Raw genomic sequence first — 20,874 nt, 5'->3', positions numbered from 1 at the left:
CTGACCCCCACCCTGAGCGCCACATTCACATCCATCGTCGGTAAGCTTGGTTTTCAAACCTATTTTTCAAGTTCTTCTTTTCCTTATAACTTCTGCTGGCAGTGTGGGTGAGAAAAGAAGACATGTCAGAGCATGTGTGTGTGTGTGTGTGTGTGTGTGTGTGTGTGTGTGTGTGTGTGTGTGTGTGTGTGTGTGTGTGTGTGTGTGTGTGTGTGTGTGTGTGTGTGTGTGTGTGTGTGTGTGTGTGTGTGTATTGCTCTTGTCTCTCTCCCTCTCTTTTTTATTGAGTGTGTGTGTGTGTCTGTTTCTGGGACAGCACGAGTAGAGAGATTGAGTTTCCTGAGGACAGCTTTAATTGAGAACAGAGATTTCGGGCGAGAGAGAAAGAACAACAGAAATAGCTAAGGAGGGGAATGAAAGCTGATCAGCACTTGCATGTGCTCCCGGCCGCCCCATGTGAGGAGATGAATGCTTGGGTAGGTGTGTGTGTGTGTGTGTGTGTGTGTGTGTGTCCTTATTTGTTTTCTTCTGCCTTCATACCATTTAATTCACATTTGCTGATTGTTTATGATCACCACAGAAAAAGAAAAGGGAATTTATGTAAATAATGATACAGAACCCCTAAAGAATGACACAAATACAAGAAGGAGTTATTACAAACAGTTTTCTGCTGTTGCAAACATCAGTCTTAGTTCAGTCTGATTGCTACAGGTGAGCTTGGTAACCATCTGAGGCCATTTTCCAGGAGCAGACGGCTGCTTTAGCCTGCAGGCTCTCAGCCAACAGACTGGTTGTCAGACTTGATGGATCACTCCATCAACATCACAAATGGCTATGTATGTCGGTTCTACCTGAGTACGAACACACTCAGTCACTTGTCGCCCCCCCCCCCCCCTGGAGGTTATGTAAACAGGTTTCCATCCACACAATTACATAAGCGAGATGGAAACACTGAAATAGGCTAGTCCGGATATCACAAGACAGTCTGCTGTGTGTCTGATCACTGCTGCTGCTACTTAGCATTGTGTGTGTGTATTGTGTGTGAGTGTGTTTGTGTGTCTGTAAATGAACTTGCTGATCCCCCTTTTTTTTGTTACCGTCGGTGAATCATTTCAAATAGCATTCTTTGTGCGACATTTGCTGTAAAAATACTTGATTGATTTATGATTGTGATTAAGATGCTATTTATGAGCCAAGTGCTTCTCCCCAGCTGATCCGAGCTGCCCTCGTCTGTCCGCTAACACCATATTGCTGAACATGCCACTCTTCCCTATGTGCTCCAATGCGAGGCCCCGCTGAGAGCTATTGTAGCAAACGCTTGACAAATCTATTTCCGATTAATTTTCCTTGATGTCTGGAGGAATGCTCATCAGCACGTCGACAGGAATAGGTAGACGGATCTATAAACAGCTGGGTGTAAACAAAACAGAGATAACACTCTGGAGAGCAGTGACGGACTCGCTAAATATAACTCGTCTTCATCATCTTCTTTTGATTTTACTATGCTTTTCCTCACTTGGTCTTTTCTTCTGTCAGAGGACGTCCACAGGTTGCCAGCTACTGAGTTAACTCTGTCTCTCTGATCCCAGGTCAGCCCTTTTTCAGCCTTTAAAATCTAACATTTATGGTGGATGCATCTGCTCTTGGTTCCCATTTTTCTCTCTTTGTGTTTCATCATTTGGAGAAGAAATCTGTGCAATATGTGCATGGGTTTGGGTGTGTAGATGTAACTCCTTTAACTGCATTGCAATCACATCTTTGTTCTCTACACTTTAAAAAAAAATGACAACCCCTCAGGCTGAGGAGGCTGTCTGGCTCCACTCCCTCTTTGTTTCTTTTTCTCTTCGTATCACTGACTTCTTTCTTCTCTATTTCCTCAATATAATAAAATAAAACTCCTTCTTTGCTAGTCCATGTCAGCTGAGTTTGATTTTGTACAGGGTTGTTTTCATGCACATAAATGGAAACTTGGAACTTCCAAAACAAAGAAGCAAGCATTTGCTACTTGTTTTTTGAGAGCAGAAGACACAAATGTTTTCTTGTTCTGCAGAATTACATATCATTCACAGAGTTATTTTGAGAGCCATGCCCTGGCTGTGGTTTGGTTTGACGTGCCCAATTGGCTTCAGAGATTATTTGGTAGTCACTTGTAACACTCATTATTGCTCTCTCTGCACTTTTTCAAAATGTAAAGCTGAATGTGTCTCAGTGTGTCTGAAGAGCTTCTCAGTGTGTTTAATCGTTGCCCGGGGCCGCTCTTCAGTACAGGCTACAAAGTCTTTTAAAAAACACTTGTAATCCTCTGTGTTCAGGAACAGCAAGGCACAGGTTTTGAATGTGTGTGTGTCTGTGTGTTACACATTAGTGGTGAGGGTTTCAGGCTGTCTTTGGACACACTTTTCACTGTAATACCAAATGAAAAGCTGCCTACGAAATGCCTCAATTAGGCCTGACCCATGGCCTGGCTGCTGAGCCCGGAGCGACAGGAGCTGACCCCGGCTCCGACCTGCAGACCCCCATCAGCCCACAGGCTTGGCTCCTCATAATGACAACATTGTGTGTTTTATGAAGCATTACTATCATCAACATCATCCTCATTAGCATTGCTAACGCAGAATTCATAGTGTGATTCCAAGAATGTTGATCAGTTTAAACCTGTGCACAGTGGTAAAGCTGAAATCTGTTTATTATGCCATACTGTAGTTTTTAAATTATGGACCCAAGGAAGCAAAGTAGTTGTCTGTGGACAGATAATTGTGAACAGTGTCTCAGTAACTATCTTTTCCTTAACCTCATAGTAAGAAATCATAAAGAATACACCACAAAATGTGGAACTATTGTGATGTTGAGACGTCGCAGGGACCAAATGGAATATAACCATTGTCCCCATCGAACTTCAAACATGTATTTAGTCTCTATACATTATTGGAGGGCGCTCAGATTCCGTTTACTCTAAATCATTTTCATAAAATGAATGTCTGGCAATCATCCTGCAAGATGTCTCTGAGTTATAACACTTAGACAATAATAGATATCAAATGTTGTTTTGAGTCTATACATCTGTGCATACGATCCTGACTAAGTTAACTACATAATAGCTCACATAAAATGAAAATATGCATTTGCCACAGCCATAAACATTTTGTGGTTATAGAATTGCTGTCAGACTCTGAATGTTTTAGATCCCAACAAGATTTGTATTCCTCAAAAGACATTTTTACATGTCAGTTTGACATAAAATATAGTCCGTTCATTTGTTGGAAAATCAAATTAAGTTGTTTGTGGGTGATGGTGCCTGTGTTTTCCCCCTCTCTAATGGTTTCTGTGTGTCAGTATGTGCATTTTCTACTCAGTGTGCTCAGTGCTGATGATCCCTGACTGCATTCTCTCAGAATATGCCGGATTTGATTTTGGTTTTATGGTTTACAGCTAATTGTCCCATCTTAAGTCATGTTTTCCTTGCGCTTGGCTGCTTTTTGGGGAGTTTCAAGCCTTCATATCCACTTAGACTCTGCCTTTTAGTTTACTCTATGGCTCTGTGTCTTAAGTGAATAATATGTGATTTCAAACATAAATATTGTATCTAAGTATTTAAGTTTCTTGATTTCCATCCTTCAATAACACTGTATTGTCTCCATACTTACATTTTCAAGCTGAACAAAATCATAAACTTCTTGTGTTGTCGTGTCAAAAGTGGCTAATTACTGTGTTCAATATTACACAAGCAAATACATGTCAGAAAAAAAAGTTAAAGAACAGCAGATTAGGAGAGCTCATGTCCACTCTCAAAAACAACACAGGAAAAACAAAACCAACCAATTAAAAAACACAGTCTGTACTTTAAAGTTGAATACCCGCCTATTTTCCAGCTGACTCACATCGCTCTGGGTTGAACCCACACACCAGCTTGAAAACAGAAAGATGACTAAATAGTTGGGAAAAGAAAAAAACAAACATGTTTTGTGTTTGTTATTTACTTATGGGAACATTTTTGGATCCTGGGGCCTGTTCTCATTCCAAAAGATCAAAGTGGGTTTATTATCAGACAGTTTTTCTTCGACAAGTGTTTATTCTCTCCCTGGGGTGAACTTTTAGGGATAGAGAAAAAAAAACTTCATCATGTGATCGATTGGATATGCTAACACTGAAGGTAATGCACGATTATACAAAATGAGAACATCGATCGGCAGAGCAGTTCCTGTTTGGAGTTACTTAATACCATTTCAATTTCAAAAAACATTAGCATTATTAACAGATCACTATTTACCCTTTCATTTTTGGGGATTTTTCTCAGTGCCAAAAAGCTTCTGACAAATTGACAACTGTCCCATTGAGCACATGGTCAGTTTCAAATAGTGTGAAGGTTATATTGAATACTTTTTTGTTATGTTGCCTTTATTCTTGATAGCATACAGTTCATACGTTAAGTTGACAAAATATAAGATAAAAACGGTGTTCATAACAGAGTTGGCTTAAATATGGCCTAACATGATTATCTTCACATCAAGAACTGTTGCTCACACCTTTTATTGACTCTCTACTCTCAGATTTAGTTTATCACACGGTTCATAACAGGACAGGAGCGACTGTCCAATCACTAACAAACAATACAACCTTTTCTCATCCCTTTCCAAGTGAATTTAGACCAACTAAAATGATTCCTTCTGTACACCGCCAATTCTTCTGATAGAAGAGAGTTGACTTTGAAATGTCAGTAAAAATGAGAGCAAGAAACCCATATTTGTGGCTTTGATGCTAGGAGTGAGACAAAGAAGTAGAGGCTGAAACTGTTCAGACAGTCAGGCTGAATCGGGGGATGCCAGTAGAAAAAAAGGTTTCAGTGCGTTTTGAAGAGCAAAAGAATAGTCAAAACAGGCTCATGCACGCTGACATGTGCGTAAGTACTGATGGCCACCATGCAAGATCAATACAGATGTTTTTTGCTCCCACTGTGAAACCAAGCACTAAAAACGAAAGCAGGAAACTAGGAGCTATTAGTACTTTTATATGGATACTGTTACTTAGTCTTTAAAGTAATGAATTCATATCCAGTGAAATTCACCAAGCAAACTTGTTGGTTTTAGAACTTTACCCTGCACTTATTAGATACTAGATGTGATTGCATGCTTTTATATTCCAACTAATAAACCTCATAACCAGGGTGGGAATTTCACGGCGGCCATGACGGTAGGGTGGCCAGGCCGGACGTCTGGCCACCCTACATGACGGCCATGGCCTTCATTGCCCCTCGGTCTGGCCGTGATGCCCCGAAAATAATTGTACGTCCTACGGCCACCATGGCCGTTGTGCCCTGATACTGTTAAAATCTCGAAGTTGCTTTAACAGTGTCAGAGCAGTGGTCTGGGCTCTGAACTGCATTAGCCCTTGTAGCTTGGATTGGTTACGCGCACCTCACATGTCATACGTCGCATCATTCAATCATCATTGTAGCGTCTCGCTATAAGAATACAAGGAGGCCTCGTGTCTCTTTTTTCCGTGAGTTTATTCACTTCTGAGACAGGTTACTGTCGTCCGGAACCACGCCAAAACAACAATGAAGTATGTTAATTATCACTCGCACAGCTATATAGCCTACCGTTAGCTCTCCCATAGCATTCCCCCGTCTCTTTCTCTCTCTCTCTCTCTCTCTCTCTCTCTCGCTCTCTCTCTCTCTCTCTCTCTCTCTCTCTCTCTCTCTCTCTCTCTCTCTCTCTCTCTCTCTCTCTCTCTCTCTAGGAACCTCCCTTCTCCTCACCAAGTGGCGTTTTTATATGTACAAAACTGGTGGGGCACGAACAACTTAGATATATAAAGGCTTTTTGTACCTTAATACATGGAGTAAAGAGCGCTATCACAAAGCAAAACTTAACAACAACAACAACAACCGTGATGCCTCAGCATTAAAACATCAAACTGTAGGAAAACACAGACACTCGTCACCGTGATAACAATAGCAATCGATCCATCGATACATAAACTATACTTTCGCTCACCAAAGCTCCAGTAGATGGTCAACTTTCATGTTCTGTTTGTATTATTTACCGCTGGTGATGTAGTCTCGTCTCCTCTGCATAACTAAGCTCCTTTGTAAGCTCCAAATCCTAATTTTTCCCTAAATAGCCTTTGTGCCCTAAAAAAATTTGTGACACAAAAGACCAAATGGCTTTGCCCCTAAAATGACGAAATTCCAAGCCTGCTCATAACTAATATTATAAGATCCTTCCAAGTGTACTTTTTACAGAAGAAAGCTAAGAGTGCCGGTTGTGTATACTTATTCACACCCTTATCCATTTTCTAAACTGTTGTTCATTCACTAACTGATGCTGAAAGTCAGATGGAAGTTCTGTTACCACACATTTCTCAGCCCTAAAAGTGGACTCATTATACCATAAAACTGAAAATTATCTTTAATTTCAGTAGACATTCACAGTCAACATTTTTGAAAACGCTGCACCACATTATCTCCACACCAACAGGAAATGTTTCTATAATGTGCGGGGAAAAAAGCAACTGAAAAATCTAAAGATTGACAAAGCTGTTAACTTCCATCGTGTTAAGATTTTTTCATAGCTAGACTTTAACGATAGCCAATTTTAAGTGCTGCTTACATACACCACGAAAACGGTTACAATGATTTTTGTTGCGAGTCCTAAAAGGCTCTCACATTTGCAAGTATCAGGGTTTTTTTTTGTCTGAAATATGTCAAAGTGAGCAAAAAGAAGAAAAGAAGTTGCACAAAAAACTTGTCTGGTTGTATTCACATGTAATGACTACCAGCTTTGTGTGTGTGTGTGTGTGTGTGTGTGTGTGTGTGTGTGTGTGTGTGTGTGTGTGTGTGTGTGTGTGTGTGTGTGTGTGTGTGTGTGTGTGTGTGTGTGTGTGTGTGTGTGTGTGTAGGGTTTCATAACTATAAACTCAAGCTGATCTGAGTTGGAAAAACTATAAAGTTAGTCACATTTGCACCCAGGGTAACTAGGTCCAGATGATGATAGTAAAAAGAACTTTAAATATGTTATTCAAAAAGAAAGTTTTTGTCATTTCAACAATAAACAACTGAAAGATGTTTACATCTGCTGCAGCGATCCACCGAACACAATGAGGAGGCTCCATAGTTGGATGAAAGATTATAGTGGAAAGCCCCCAACGTTTTTGTCTGTGAGAGTGGAGCGTTGGTTGCGTGTGTGAGTGTCTGTGTTGGTGTATTTGTGTGTCAGCAGGACCAGGACCAGGTGACCCAGTCTGACCTGACCCAGCCAGGTCTCATAAAAGCAGCATTGAGGCCTGGAGGCCCGGAGACACAGCCCTGCTTTTGTTGCCCTACCCAAGGTGTATTCCCCCTGGAGGGAGAGTGAGAGGGCGGAGGTGTTACTCATTAGAGAGAAAGAAACCATTCCTTGGCTCGGGCACACATTATTTCATAGTTTATTAGTAGAAATAAATCCACTGCTTTATTTTTATGTATGTTTTATGCACCCGCTCGACCCGATTTTTTTCTTCCTACTCGTTACCACAGCGCTTTTTTTCCCTTATTTATCCAGTTTCCAGTATGGCTCTAATTAATAGGACTCTGCTCACTTCTTACACATGGTTTGCCATATGTTTTAAATGCTTCCCCTCCCTTTCTTTTGCTCTGTTTCCATCTATCTTTTCCATCTTTTTTCAACTTTAAAAACTGTATTTTTCCTTCTTCCTGATTCTTTTCTACATCTGGCTTTCATAATGGTGATTTTGGTCTTTCAATTTGATCGGTTAAAGAGGCAACTTAAAGTGGAATGACTCAAATGCTGCATCTGTGGAAGGATCCTCCGTCCTATATTTACTGCTTCATTCTTCAAGGTCAATTGCAGCTTTCAATGGTACTCAAGCATGTGTGAACGTGGTGTGTTTTCCACTGATTACTTGCCCATGAACATGATTAAAGTCACTGAACATCTGTGTATGTTCACTTCTGCAGCCTGCACGTCCATGCTTGTATGTTTCTGTTTTCTGCTTTTAGACGGGCATGTGCGTGCATATGTTTTGCAAATGTTTTCCAAAATGTGACCATTCCACTCCATGTATGTAATAACTTTCTTATTTCACACTTCTTTGTGCAACCTTTGTTTGACATTTCTGATCCTCAAACACAAAAGATCTTTGTTAAAGTAGTCGCAAGGACTCTCGCTGACTGGCCTTTGCAGTAAAGAAAAACCGCAGCAGAGCCAAGTAGTTACAGACAATGTCAATATGGGAAATATGAATTTAAAAACAGCACTCACTGTAGTATGTGCTTTATGTGCTTGTGTTTGTGTGTGACAAAATAGCTGCAGCTACAACTTTAGGATGTAGAATAATTTTATTCTAATAATAGTAGCACAGATCAATTATGGTTAGTCTATGTGTTCTCTGACCCATTTATATCAGTCAGGGTAGACTAAATATTAGAAACACCCCGAAGTGTGATGCAAAACAATTCAAAAGCACAACAAACTGCAGCCTTTAAGTTAAATCCACCCGTCTATAAATGCTTCTTCAAAAGCTCAACATTTCCATCTTCATAATGGGAGATTTGTTTCAGTGCTGTGGTTTAGGACTGCATTAATTTTAACATATAGGTACATTAACTGGCAACTAAGTGTATCCATAAGTGTGGTTTAAAACATATGTTTTGTATATTTAAAATTACCTGATACAGTATATTAGGAAAGAATGTCAATACCAAATTGGAATGATATGGCATTAATAATTTGCTAAATTGTCCTGAAAGGTGAGCCACACGGCATTAAAGTTATGTATGAACAACAGCTTGTGTTGATTCCCTGGAAAACTGCTGTTGAACTGTAGTTAGATGGAAATTTAAATAGTGCATCGCAAGCTGGAAAAACTGAAATTCTCCTTATTGGCTTCATTGAAGACATTTTGAACGTCTTGAAGCTTTTCCTCTTCTCTTTGAATAAAAGGATGTATCCAGACCTTAAGTATAGGTTCCCTGACAATGCTTTGGTTGTTGTTGCTTTGTTTATATCCATTTGTGCATTGGTAAAGAGATTTTGATTGTTGTCGATTTGGGACAGTTTGTGACAAGTAAATGCATGTGTTGGAAAAGTATAAAAAAATAAACCTATGTATGAACTGCCAGGTACTTAAAAGCTTAGTTTCCCAAACTTTAAAAACAAACACACTCACTTTGCATCTGGAGTGATGAACTCTGGAGCTCACTGTTAGGGTTTGAACCTTTTAATGAGGTGCCGCTGCTAACGTTTCAAATAAAGCATGTTTTGATCAGAGCAACCCTATTTTTTTCATTTAGGCCTGGTGGCACTTAGCCATCCAAAACCGTTTAAGATATATGTGTCCAGGTTTTAAAAGGCCCACCCCATACAATTGAGGTGGATTGTTGTAAACACTTTTGATTGGAGGTATTTTCCACTGAGGAGATCTGCTCACAGAGAAGTTTGTGGATTACAGTCAAACTGGGATAAAAACATTTTCAGTTTTGAGATTATGTGAGTACCAATTACTAACATTTATTCATTTCAATTGTACTACAATTGATCCAGAAATCTAAAAAGTATTTATCTAGCATAATAGTTGATTTTAGTATCATGAAGGCCTAATTTATATCATTGGATTATAATCGTTAGTGCGTTAATCTTTTCATCCCTCTTTGTTGCTGGTAAAGTAGTAGATTATTTGTGTTGCTACATACTACTGGGTGGCTTGTTAATGTATTGGTTTTTTTTCTTAATCTGTAATAATATACAATAACTTGTCTGTTGATTACATTTTGTATTAATAATTTAAAGCGGAATCTTCCAGCTACGTAAAGTTATCAATTAAATATACCGTAGTCAAAAGTGCAATCATTTCTCTGAATCATAGTGCAGAAGTTTAAGGTTGCAGGACATGGAAATATTCAAGTAAAGCACAATCACCTCAAAATGTTACTTCAGTATAGTACCAGAGTTAAACATCTCAATCACTACATGTGACTGTGTGTGTGTTTGTGTGTCTGACTGTGTGTGTATGTCCTGCAAAGAGGCTCTGCTTTTGCCAGTAGTTTTACCTCCACATGTGGAAGAGTTTACTTATAATCAGCTACGGGGCGACTCTTTGCAGCGGCGCTGTAATTGTCTTGTGTAACTGACTCTAAATGTGTAATGTACCTGTATCAGTGCACCTGAGTTATTCTGTTAGCATAAATGAGGAACACAGATATATCAAAGATTAATGGTTCATAGGCTAGTTGGAATTTATATTTCACTCTGCATTTCAACTGAGTCTGAGTTTTCTTTTTAAAAGTAAATTGGGGGACAATTCTTAATTCATAATTCTCTCCCTACTCTCTCACCCACCCTGGGTGTTTAATTCCCATGCCATAGCAGGCCCAAAACAACAAGAAATTCTTTGGCCTGGCTGTATTTACCACAGCTCCACCACAGAGAGTGAAGCTCCACCCACTCATGAAATCACTGAAGGGGATGAGAGAGCCATAGAGAAACAAGAGGAGAGGGCTGCCCTCATATAACTCCCTGACAGGGTCACAGATATACCACGAGAGTCCTCCGGAGAGACGGAAACGGTGAGACATGGTGATCATCAGACACCTCTGAGAGCTTTGTGTTCTCCACTGAGGAAGCAGAAGGTTTATGGTGCGGGCTACAGTGAGAATGAGCAGGTCATGTGTGTCTGTTGATGTGAAGGGTTAATTGTACCCATGTTGTGGCTGGCTGTTCTCGAGCAGGCTGGCTAGAGTCAGGCTGGCAGAGGGAACAGAGAGACCCTTTATAATTCAGTTCTACTGATTGAAATCATATGGCGTTCTTTGGCTGAAATCACTGCATGACTATGAAGACAGAAAAAAAGCCGGAGAGAAGTGTTTCGGTTTCTTCAGTTCTTGGGTCTCGCTCTTGGTTGTCTTGGTTTTTATTCCCTGTCTGAATTTTGCTCTTGAGGTATTTCAGGTTTGGCTGCTGGTATTTTTTTAATGAATTGTTGTTATTGATTTAACTTTAGGTGAGTTGCTCTGCTCTCTATAGGCCAGACTTTAATTCTAGTATCTAACGCCTCCTCCTTCTCTTCCCTTCCTTTCTACAGTCGGCTCCGGTTTTTGGGTTTTGGTCACGTGGCTCCTCCCTGGTCAGCATCCCTCTCACCTCTCTACAGCTGAGAGGGGCTGGATGGCAGCAGCCCATTTCACACTCATTGCAGGCCTCTGACGAAGACCACTCAGGAGGAGGAAACACCCAAGAGAGTTAGAGAAAAGTCACCAAAACCACCAGAAGTACTTTTCACGATGGCAACCAACAGGGAGCACCAAGTACGTCACATGACCGGCTTCCCTCGCACTATATACCCGTTCACCTTTAACTCCATGCGGAGCCACTCCCCCTACGACCTGCTGGCCAGCAGCCACCTCTTCGGACGCTTTGGAGCAGACCTTCCCAAAGAGATGGCTGCACTGTGTGAGTAATAAAAAATGATTCAGTATTCATTTACACAGCTTACACAAACAACCCGGGGTCTGTATATTATTTACTTGTTGTGTATATGAAATATTCACAACAAGATTTGGTGTATTTGTTTCTAAATCACCTCAGCATAAAAGAAGAAGCACAAAGATGCTCTTAACTCAAAAAATACCATCAAATTCAGACCCACAGCTCAAAACAAAAATGTCCCATTCAGTTTTATTCAGATTGAATAGAAAATGTGATAATATAATCATATAATAAGTTCAATATAATCATGAAGCTCAGATTGTTCTATGGTTCAATCGGGAGGCAAGGAATCCTGATCCCACACTGTTGCACATGACGAGATAGTGTGCCGAATGTCTGCATCATGACAGCCCTGCCTTGTGGAAAACACTGGTGACTATCCACAGTTTTGTCTTCAGGGTCAATTGAGGTTATAATCAGGTCGAAAATCCTGCACCGATGAGAGGAGAGGCCAGGAGAGGACAGGAGAGGGGATGAGAGCAGTATAACATGGTCCCTGGTGTAATATGCTTCTTTCCATAGAATCAAATCTTTAAAATCATTTTTGACCAAAGACACATTGATTTCCTCACAATAACATGAAAGTTGTTTTCATTTGAACATAGTGTTTAAATAGAGAGCCTGTTGAGTCACAGGGGGCGCTGTTGCACTTCACAGTGACATAGACACCAAGCAAGACCCAGAGAGTCATGCAAAGACTGTGTTTAGAAAATGAAGTTGATTTGAAGAGAGGAGGACACATTCTTCTTTAATTACTCTAATTTATTTCATTTCCTGAAAATTCATCTCCTTATTTTTATTTTTGTGTCTTATCTTCAATATAATTATATTACTCTGACTTTTACAGGATTGAAGTTCAATGTATTATAAATCTCCATTCAGATTATTATAACCCTTGCACTACTCATTTTTTGTTCCCTGTAATGCTGGTGTTGTAGAAATGTGAAATGATGTGTTTAAATACGGAAACCTTACATCTAAATAAATCAGTAATAAATCATGCAAGAAACAACAGGCAGAAGTCATAAGACATCATTGAAATCAACAATAACACATACAAGACGCACGGCTCGATATTGAGGTAAAACAGGTGGAATTAGTATAAGAGAGACAAATACTGACAAAGGCGTATTCTTCCAGAGTTGTTTTACTTTATATCTAACACGGGTAAATCTGATCATTAGTGTAAATGACAGTATTTGGATTGTTTGCACTCCACTCTCTTTCTGGGAATATTCAAAATAAATGCATGCAGGTACGTGAAGCTTAAGTGTGTTCATATAAATGCTACTAATACCAAGTTAATGGAGTTATCTACATTTGACTGCTGTACAGCTGTTGAGGTCTTTTCAAAAATTAGGTAGAATAGTTTGGGATTAATAAGGATATTATTAATCCCTATGTTGATCGATATGGAACGCTGTGCAGTGTCCATCAAACACTTACACAGTATCTCTGACATCTGAGAATACTTGCATAAATCTCCTGTCAGTTAGTGTGTGTATGAGTGTGTCTCATTGTGTGCACATAATGTGTTCATTGAGCAGCTGATATCTGTTTATGTAGAGACTCAGGCCTACGACTAGGCATGTAGCACGTCATACATCTTTGGCATGTTGCCCCTGGGACTTTTTCACACATTTACAGACAGAGACAGAAAGGTATGAGCCGCATCATGTCAGTCTGGATCGAGGGCATTCTTAGACTTTATATGTTACAGATGCCAGCGATTTTGTCCTGGGTGCCCAACAAACATGTTAAGGGAGTGAGCACGGCATTGCAAGAAATATTCAACCAAAGAACAGCTTTGTTTAGCACTTGTGTTAATACCTGGTGGGCTGACCTTGACGGTTGCGACACACCTGTCATCTCTGGTCTGGTTTTTCAAAACTCATAAATGAATAATGCTTGTCCCATCTGATCCGCACTTTGGTTGAAAAGAGTTCACCTTCACCATTCAGTATTAAAATGTTAAATATAATCAAGTCCCTAAAACCCTGTGTGCGCGCTTTTCGACAACACCGACCTTTAGTTCCTCACCTGAGCTTCAGTCACCTGCCAAGTGAGAAATGCACTAAAAACCTCCATACTCAATTACACCATCTGGAAACAGGGCGACCCTAAAATTGATGAACTGCATGAGACCAAACTAATTCTCCGATCCTTTGTGGTTTCCGCTCTGAATTGACTAACACTCTTGAGTCTTGATAATAATGAGGGTATGGAGTTGACACATTTATCCATCAATTAGATTTCAAGAAATAACTTCATTAACTCTGTAGACATCGCCCATGTAAACTGTATGTTGTGTTGTTTACCCAACAAGGGTTTTCAGTCCTGATTATTTTTGAAGGAGGAAGACTAACCATGACGATAATGAATCCATTATTTACTATCAAGTGAAGCTGCAATTAATTACTTATCTCTCATTAGTGCAAAGTGAACAAAATTATACCAAATTGCTATAGAAGTTTAAGTGGGATTTGCCAATTAATACAAACCAGGTCCTAATCAGTGTGAGTGGAAGACTGGGCTTTGTTCTCTAAACATCCCTGGACTTGAAATGAGTGGATATGCACATCAAAAGCTCCCTGCTGTGTATTCAATCATACAATAAGTTCTGGCCTATTTTCCTAATAGCAGTGGGAACTGGGAATTAAAGCCCAGGCGCACAAAAACCGACATCAAAGAACTAGTGATGACGTAGGCCGACTGTTGCTTTGACTCACGTTGCCAGCTTGTGGGCCAACAAGTTGGACTTGGACACAAAGCGAGTTTACGGCCAACAGCCAACCACTACGCACATTGTGTGAATGGATATGAGTAAATAACTCCAGCTGGCAGCTGTAGTCTGTATTTGTCATACACAGAGGGAAACCAGAAAGACATAGGGCTGTAGATCAACAAGCCCTTGATCCTTTTTGACACTGCTCTCACTCACCACTTAGCATCATTCAGGACGGTCCTCTCACTATCAACATATCTGAGTAATGGAATGATGAGAGGAAAATGAAAATGGAAGAGGGCCCCTGTGTGTGCCTTTTATAGTCGAGCTGAACAGCTTATCGGAGAGATGTAGGTCGACATAGAAGTTAGCATCACAAGGGAGTTCCTTGACTAAAAGCCAATGGGATTTTTCCATTGGATTTCCGTAGCTCTATTGTGTAACAGAAAAAGCTGATGTTAGGCTATCAAAAAAAAAACTCATGGGTGCTGCTTTAAATCTCTACAGCTTGTGTTAACCACAGACCTTATTTCAGGCTTCTAACTGCAAAACACAGTGAAATGACCGTTGACTTTGAGACACCACCACTTTATAGACTGAAAAGCAGCCGATAGTGTCTAACTACTGCCCAATGTGCAAAACACTCCGCAAAAACAATGCGTCATAGCCCAACTAAGAGCCCAACATTGTTTGTCATGATTGCCTTTAAGAGCGCCCAAAGAGCAATTATTGGTCAAAGCTCTTATGCCCAGTGCTTCCTGGTATTACTATAAATACATGATACCATCTGTGGATTTGAAGTAAATATTTCTCTAACCGTTTTTTGGACACGATATTCCTTTTTGCATAACATCAGGATAAAATTCAGTTTACATTGGAATAGTTGTTTGGTTATGAAAAGGAAAGTTCACTGTAGTGATCACATTGAAAAGAAGTATATTTTTCCACAACGAACAAAATGTCCTTTCGTAATTTCTGTACTAGTCACATCTTGTTCTTTGTAGTGTGTGTGTGTGTGTGTGTGTGTGTGTGTGTGTGTGTGTGTGTGTGTGTGTGTGTGTGTGTGTGTGTGTGTGTGTGTGTGTGTGTGTGTGTGTGTCTGATATTAGTAACTTGAACCTAAAGGCACTGAGCTAGGCTTGTGTGTTTTTCTTTGTGTCTTTCATCACAGGCACTCTGTTTAAGCACATACACACATAATTGTCCGTGTGTCCGAACTCTCTCACACACACACACACACACACACACACACACACACACACACACACACACACACACACACACACACACACACACACACACACATTTCCACTGCCACTCTGTAGGCTGCACATTCCAACACCCATGAATATCACAAACCAGCAGTCTCGCACTCCTTGCCTCCCATTTGTGACTACATTTGTGCGCTTGCTGATGACCGCAGTGAGACTTTATCCAAATATCTGTGGCTGGAGAAGCTGCCGGTGTAGAGAGAGGGAGAGAGGGAGAGAGAGAGAGAGAGAGAGAGAGAGAGAGAGAGAGAGAGAGAGAGAGAGAGAGAGAGAGAGAGAGAGAGAGAGAGAGAGAGAGAGCGAGAGAGCGAGAGAGAGAGGCCATTGTTCAGCTCTGTGTGTTTGTGTCAGACATGACGGCAGGATGAATAGCCCGAGAGAACCGGATAGTAAATAGTTGTAATGTGATTCGCTCGTCTTATAAATTGTGGGTGGAAGAACGCAGAAGTCTGCGAGTTACCAAACTGAAATGCTGAGAGTTCATGTGAAAGAAAGTGAGGCAACTTTTTCTTTCTTCTCCACATTTGCACTGCATTTGTGTGTTTCTTTTCTCAAAGCAGCAACAGGGGGCAGGGTGCTGTGAGGCGGGGTAATTGTCTCAAGGTGTGGAGAGAGCTCTGCAGGCTGATACTGTGCTGCTCTGCTTCCTGCAGTGTGTCATTGTAGTGTGTGTAAGCATCTGTTTGTGTGTGTTATGGTGGTGAAAGACAGGTAAAAACTCCACTTACTGACCACAGAAGTAGAAGAACTTGCAAAATGAATAAAAAATGTAAACAAAGAAAACAGCAGAATGGGTGCAGGCTGTTATTCTCCAAATAACAATAAGAACAATAAAAAGAAATGGATTCAGGGGGTTCGGAGAAATATAGGCAACCAAACAAACAAGAGAAGAAAAACTAAGAAATAGAGAATTGTAACACACAAGGGTAGTATGAAGCTTACGAAGCCACAGGCAGGACAATTTGGGAAGTCAGTGTGTATGTGATTGTGTGTGTGAAGGGGGGTGTTAGAGCCCCAGTGGGGGTTTCTTCTAGAGTTCATCCCTCTTGAATGAGGGAAGGAAAGGGAGGAGGGTGAGGCTGTCTCATATACAAACTATCCAGACTCTGGGCCAGTGTGGTTCGACTGCAGCAGAGTCCCACTTCAGTGTGACTGAACTATCCAATAAGCTCCGGGAGGGAAGCTAACTGAATCCATTTTGAACTGAATTGAAGGAATTGAGTTAGATACCCCCACATGCCAAGAAAAAATTGAGAAAAAAAGAGAAGCTTTACGAAGCAAATACAATTGCAGCAGTTTGACATGGAGATAGATGACCATTGAGAAGGAAAAGTAGAAATGATGTGGGAACTGAAACAGATCAGACTTCCAGCTTACAACTAAACTTTTAAAGCTCAGACCCAAATGGCAGAAATAGCAGTCCTTTCCCTGTAAGAAATACAAAGCCATGTTCAACACCATGTTCAACTACAATTTATTTTAAGCGTCTGTAAATCCCTCATGAATACCCTCCCATTCTTTTTTAATATTGATGAATTTAAATAAAATACTGACATTGTTACATTAAACTTTAACAAATGCCAATTAGGTGCCAGGAATTGCCAAACATGTGTGAACATACAAGCATGCAATTCAACATATATAAAGCATAAAGTAATATAAATATATGGAAATATGAATGAATATACATTTGAGTTTAAAGTAGGCAGTTGTTTTCAGTGAATTAACAGCTGCTTGTAAATTCTACAAACGTAATGATCGCATTGAATGACTGACTGTCTCTATACTCTATACATATTTATATTTTATGTAAATACTTTAATGTGTTACAATATTCTTTAAACGTTTTTAAAATAGCTTTTTATAATAGTACTATTTTTTGCTACATATAATTTTTTCTGTGTCTTTGTACACACCATTTACACCAAAGCAAATTCCTCGTATGTGTAGTCCTACTTGATAATAAAACTGATTCAGATTCTGATAAAGTAACATCAGAGACAAAGCCTTTTTTTCCTGTAAACTGGCAAGATATTATCAGGGAGTAATGACATCTAAAAATAAGGAGTTATTCTCTTTTATCTTTTCATTTTTTTGGATTTCCTTTTCATTTTTCCGTTTTTTTTTTATTTTTACTGTTTTTTTGTATTTATATCAAATTAATAATAAATATAATTCATAGTTAAAAATCAGTTGTGGACAATAACTAGTAGCTATGTAAATTTACTTAAGTACTGCAAGGATTTCCATTTCCTGTTACTTTATTCTTAAGATAATTTCAAGAAAATCTGATATATATATTATATGTATATTGTATTAAGTACAAGAAATAATCAACAATGTTTTTTTCATTTATTATTATACAGGTTAAGAAATACTTTGTTGATCCCTTGGTAAAAAGAAAGAAGAATCAGTTCCTTCTTAACCAGCTGCTACTTTAAAAAGATAAACATATTAATAATTATTGTTATCCAACAGTTAAACATATATTATTCTGGAATTGGCCAATGTGCAGAATTAGAAGGCCACTATATTAACCTTTAGCACTTTGAGTAAATTCTCATGCATATACTTTTGTAATTGAACTTAAGGCCTTTCCATGTATCAGAGTATTTCAACACTTTTCTTTTAGCAGTTTAAAACTGTGAAATAGCTTCATCCTATAGTACTCTGTCCACCTCTGGACAATATGCAACACAATACTATGCTTTTAGTTTGGGGGAACTTTCCAAAATGAGTATGTGAGAGCAGGTGTACAGAAACCACAGGAGAGAATCCATTTACCAAAAAATGTGAAAATGACACTCACTAAATTGCCTCTCTCTCAGCACCTTCCCTATTTGCTCAAAACAAACCTGTGTGGCAAGATTTTTTTTGCAGAAATGTGCTAGAGCAGTACTGTTTATTAGGCAATTCTCCCTGCTGTGGTAAAACAAAAAGAGAATTAATGCAGAAAAAGAAATAAAGAGGAAAGAGTCAAGGGAGGGGAGGGGAGGAGTGTTTGTTTTCATTCGCAGAATATGAAATATGGAGGAGCAAGTTGAAAAACTTGTAGGAGAGAAGGGGGAAGGAGAGAAACTTTGGTGCCTGACCAATCAGAAAGCAGTTACACATCCCCTCAGGCACTGGGTCCCTCCCTCTTCTTCTCCCCCGACCCCACCTCCTCTCTCTGTGCTGAGAGGGCATGTGGATAGTTGGCTGAGTCTGTGGTGGAGTGAGTGAGGCCCAGAGAGCCGGCAAGAGGGGAGCTGAGATCTGTTTAAAGCAGTCAAGTCAAAGCAGGCAGGCAAGTAAATAATCTGGGAAGAGAGAGGTGAAATCAGTTTGGGTTGTAGAGCAGAAAAGAGGTGAGAAAGAGAGGATTTTGTCCTTCCAGAGGACTTGGTTGGGACAGGACACGCAGTCCTGCCTGGGGGCAACAAGAGACCAACTCACAGAAAGAGAGGGAACACCTGGACCAGGCAGAGTTACAGTCACAGGAAGCTTCTCCTCAAATTCAACACTCACTTGGTCTCAGCTTGGCTGCAGGAGGCTACAGTTGTGTTTGCTGTGATTTGAGAGGAGCATGTTTGACTGTATGGAGGCACTGGGGCTGGGCCCACGGCCCCTCTTTGATGTGTCAGGACAAGGCTCCTGCATGCTCAGCAAGGCTACCTCGTACTTCTCAGGCCTGGACCCCTTCGCCTGGGCCGGGACCGGCAGCATTCAATGTGAGTACTCCATCCTGCAGGGCCATCAAACTGGAACAGAGCAGCTGTGTTTGTGTGTGTGTGTGTGTGTGTGTGTGTGTGTGTGTGTGTGTGTGTGTGTGTGTGTGTGTGTGTGTGTGTGTGTGTGTGTGTGTGTGTGTGTGTGTGTGTGTGTTCTTATCAGAGTCCTGGTTTTGTTATCATAGAGCTCTCTCCACAGGAAGAGTCAGATTCCTTTCGATTCTGTGTACCCATTCTCACCCTGCTTTTTGTTTGTTTATGCGCTCAGTGTGCTTTGTGAGAGTGAGTGAGTGAGTTGGGGAGTGCATATTTATACTTCATCGTGTTTGTTTTCATTATGAATGACTCCGCATGATTGACAGCTTTTTCAAACAATTCGAGAGCTGACCTGGCGAAGTGTGCAGAAAACACAATCGTCCAAACAGAAACAGCTCTGACAGATTGAAAGCAAATGGGCCTTGAAATCACACGGATGTGATTTTGCCATTAACCCAGTGACATTTAGTTAGAAACCAATTATACACGATAAAACAAGATATAAACTGACTAGTCTCAACATATGATCAATCTATTACGCTGATGCAATTGTTATCTGAAGCAATATTATCAGAAGGAAAGATGACTAAGAAATTAGAGGTTGTTAAAAGATGAAATATGAATCACTTGATGGATGTTTCTTGACACAAGGCTAGACGTTCTTTTGACATATTCTCAAAAGACCTGAAGGCACAGATTGCATAAGGTATTAACACGTGTGGTAAAAAAAACAAACACAATAGCGGTCTCACAGCATAGATAAATTACACTCCAGCAAAGTAATAAACACACTTTTGGCTATTGTCTCTGTCCAGACTCTTTGATTAAATGTTGCTTTGTGGCTCGGAAAATCAAACATTGACTCCATCTATCTTTAGAAACTGGTTGGCTGAAGTCTATCCATGTGTGTCACTGAGCTGAACACAACATGTTTTATGTTCAAAACATCTTCTCCACTGTGGGATGTCCTCATTGCGCACCTTGAGTCTATTTATCTTCAGTAATTATTTAGATACCAGTGCATCAGGCCCTGTCAGGTCCTCAGTGCTCACTAATGATGACGGATGAGCAGTCAGGATGACAAACACCACAGCAGGGCCTGTTTCAACTCGCTAAGGAGCTGCGCCAGATGTCAGCTCCACAGACAAATGTCCCCAAATGTTCATTAATCTTCTCCTTTTTAAATGAGATCACTTCAGTGTTCTTTACTTTCTTAAGCTTTGAAGGTTGCAGTTTCTGTAAGGGGTTGGGGGGAATTTCTGTTTCTGAGTAATGGATAACATCATAACTCAACTCTGACATTCATAACTTTATATCTTCATTGAACTCATCAGAATAGATTTGCCCACAACCAAGCTCTCAAACAGGAAGCTGGGCTGGTGATCTTAAAATCCCACCGTTTATAACTGGAGCTGAAACAATTCAATTTATTGATTAGTCAATTGACGGAATAATAAATAGCAACTCTTTCAATAATAGATCAATTAATGCCTTCTTCTGTTTAAATCATTTAAAGATGATGCTATTTGAAATGTTGGTCGAACAAACCAGATGATTGAAGACAACATAGTTAGCTCATTCTTTTTTGTACAGATCAGTCAAAGTGATCAAATGATAAATTGGTCGAACGACTGTATGTGTGCATAATTCTC

The 20,874-nt window shown here is 40.0% G+C and overlaps 1 protein-coding gene across 2 annotated transcripts in view; it reads left to right on the top strand.

Annotated features, from left to right (window-relative positions):
* The first annotated feature begins 410 nt into the window (after positions 1 to 410).
* Positions 411 to 20,874, top strand: part of LOC134882693 (retinoic acid receptor gamma-A-like) — a 34,493-nt gene continuing 14,029 nt past the window's right edge. The window contains exons 1-2 of one of the 2 annotated variants that reach the window (XM_063910555.1): positions 411 to 476; positions 11,077 to 11,444. In XM_063910555.1, the coding sequence (XP_063766625.1) occupies positions 11,276 to 11,444 (169 nt within the window). In that variant the 5' untranslated portion in view covers positions 411 to 476; positions 11,077 to 11,275. Of the gene's footprint in view, positions 477 to 11,076; positions 11,445 to 18,668; positions 19,187 to 20,874 lie in introns of those variants that run through there. The other variant, XM_063910556.1, reaches the window with a different exon arrangement.

The sequence above is a fragment of the Eleginops maclovinus genome, chromosome 20 (genome assembly GCF_036324505.1).
Source record: "Eleginops maclovinus isolate JMC-PN-2008 ecotype Puerto Natales chromosome 20, JC_Emac_rtc_rv5, whole genome shotgun sequence".
In the NCBI taxonomy this organism is placed as follows: Eukaryota; Metazoa; Chordata; class Actinopteri; order Perciformes; family Eleginopidae; genus Eleginops; species Eleginops maclovinus.
Note: the sequence above shows the minus strand (reverse complement) of the source record. Positions and strands in the feature narration are given on the sequence as shown.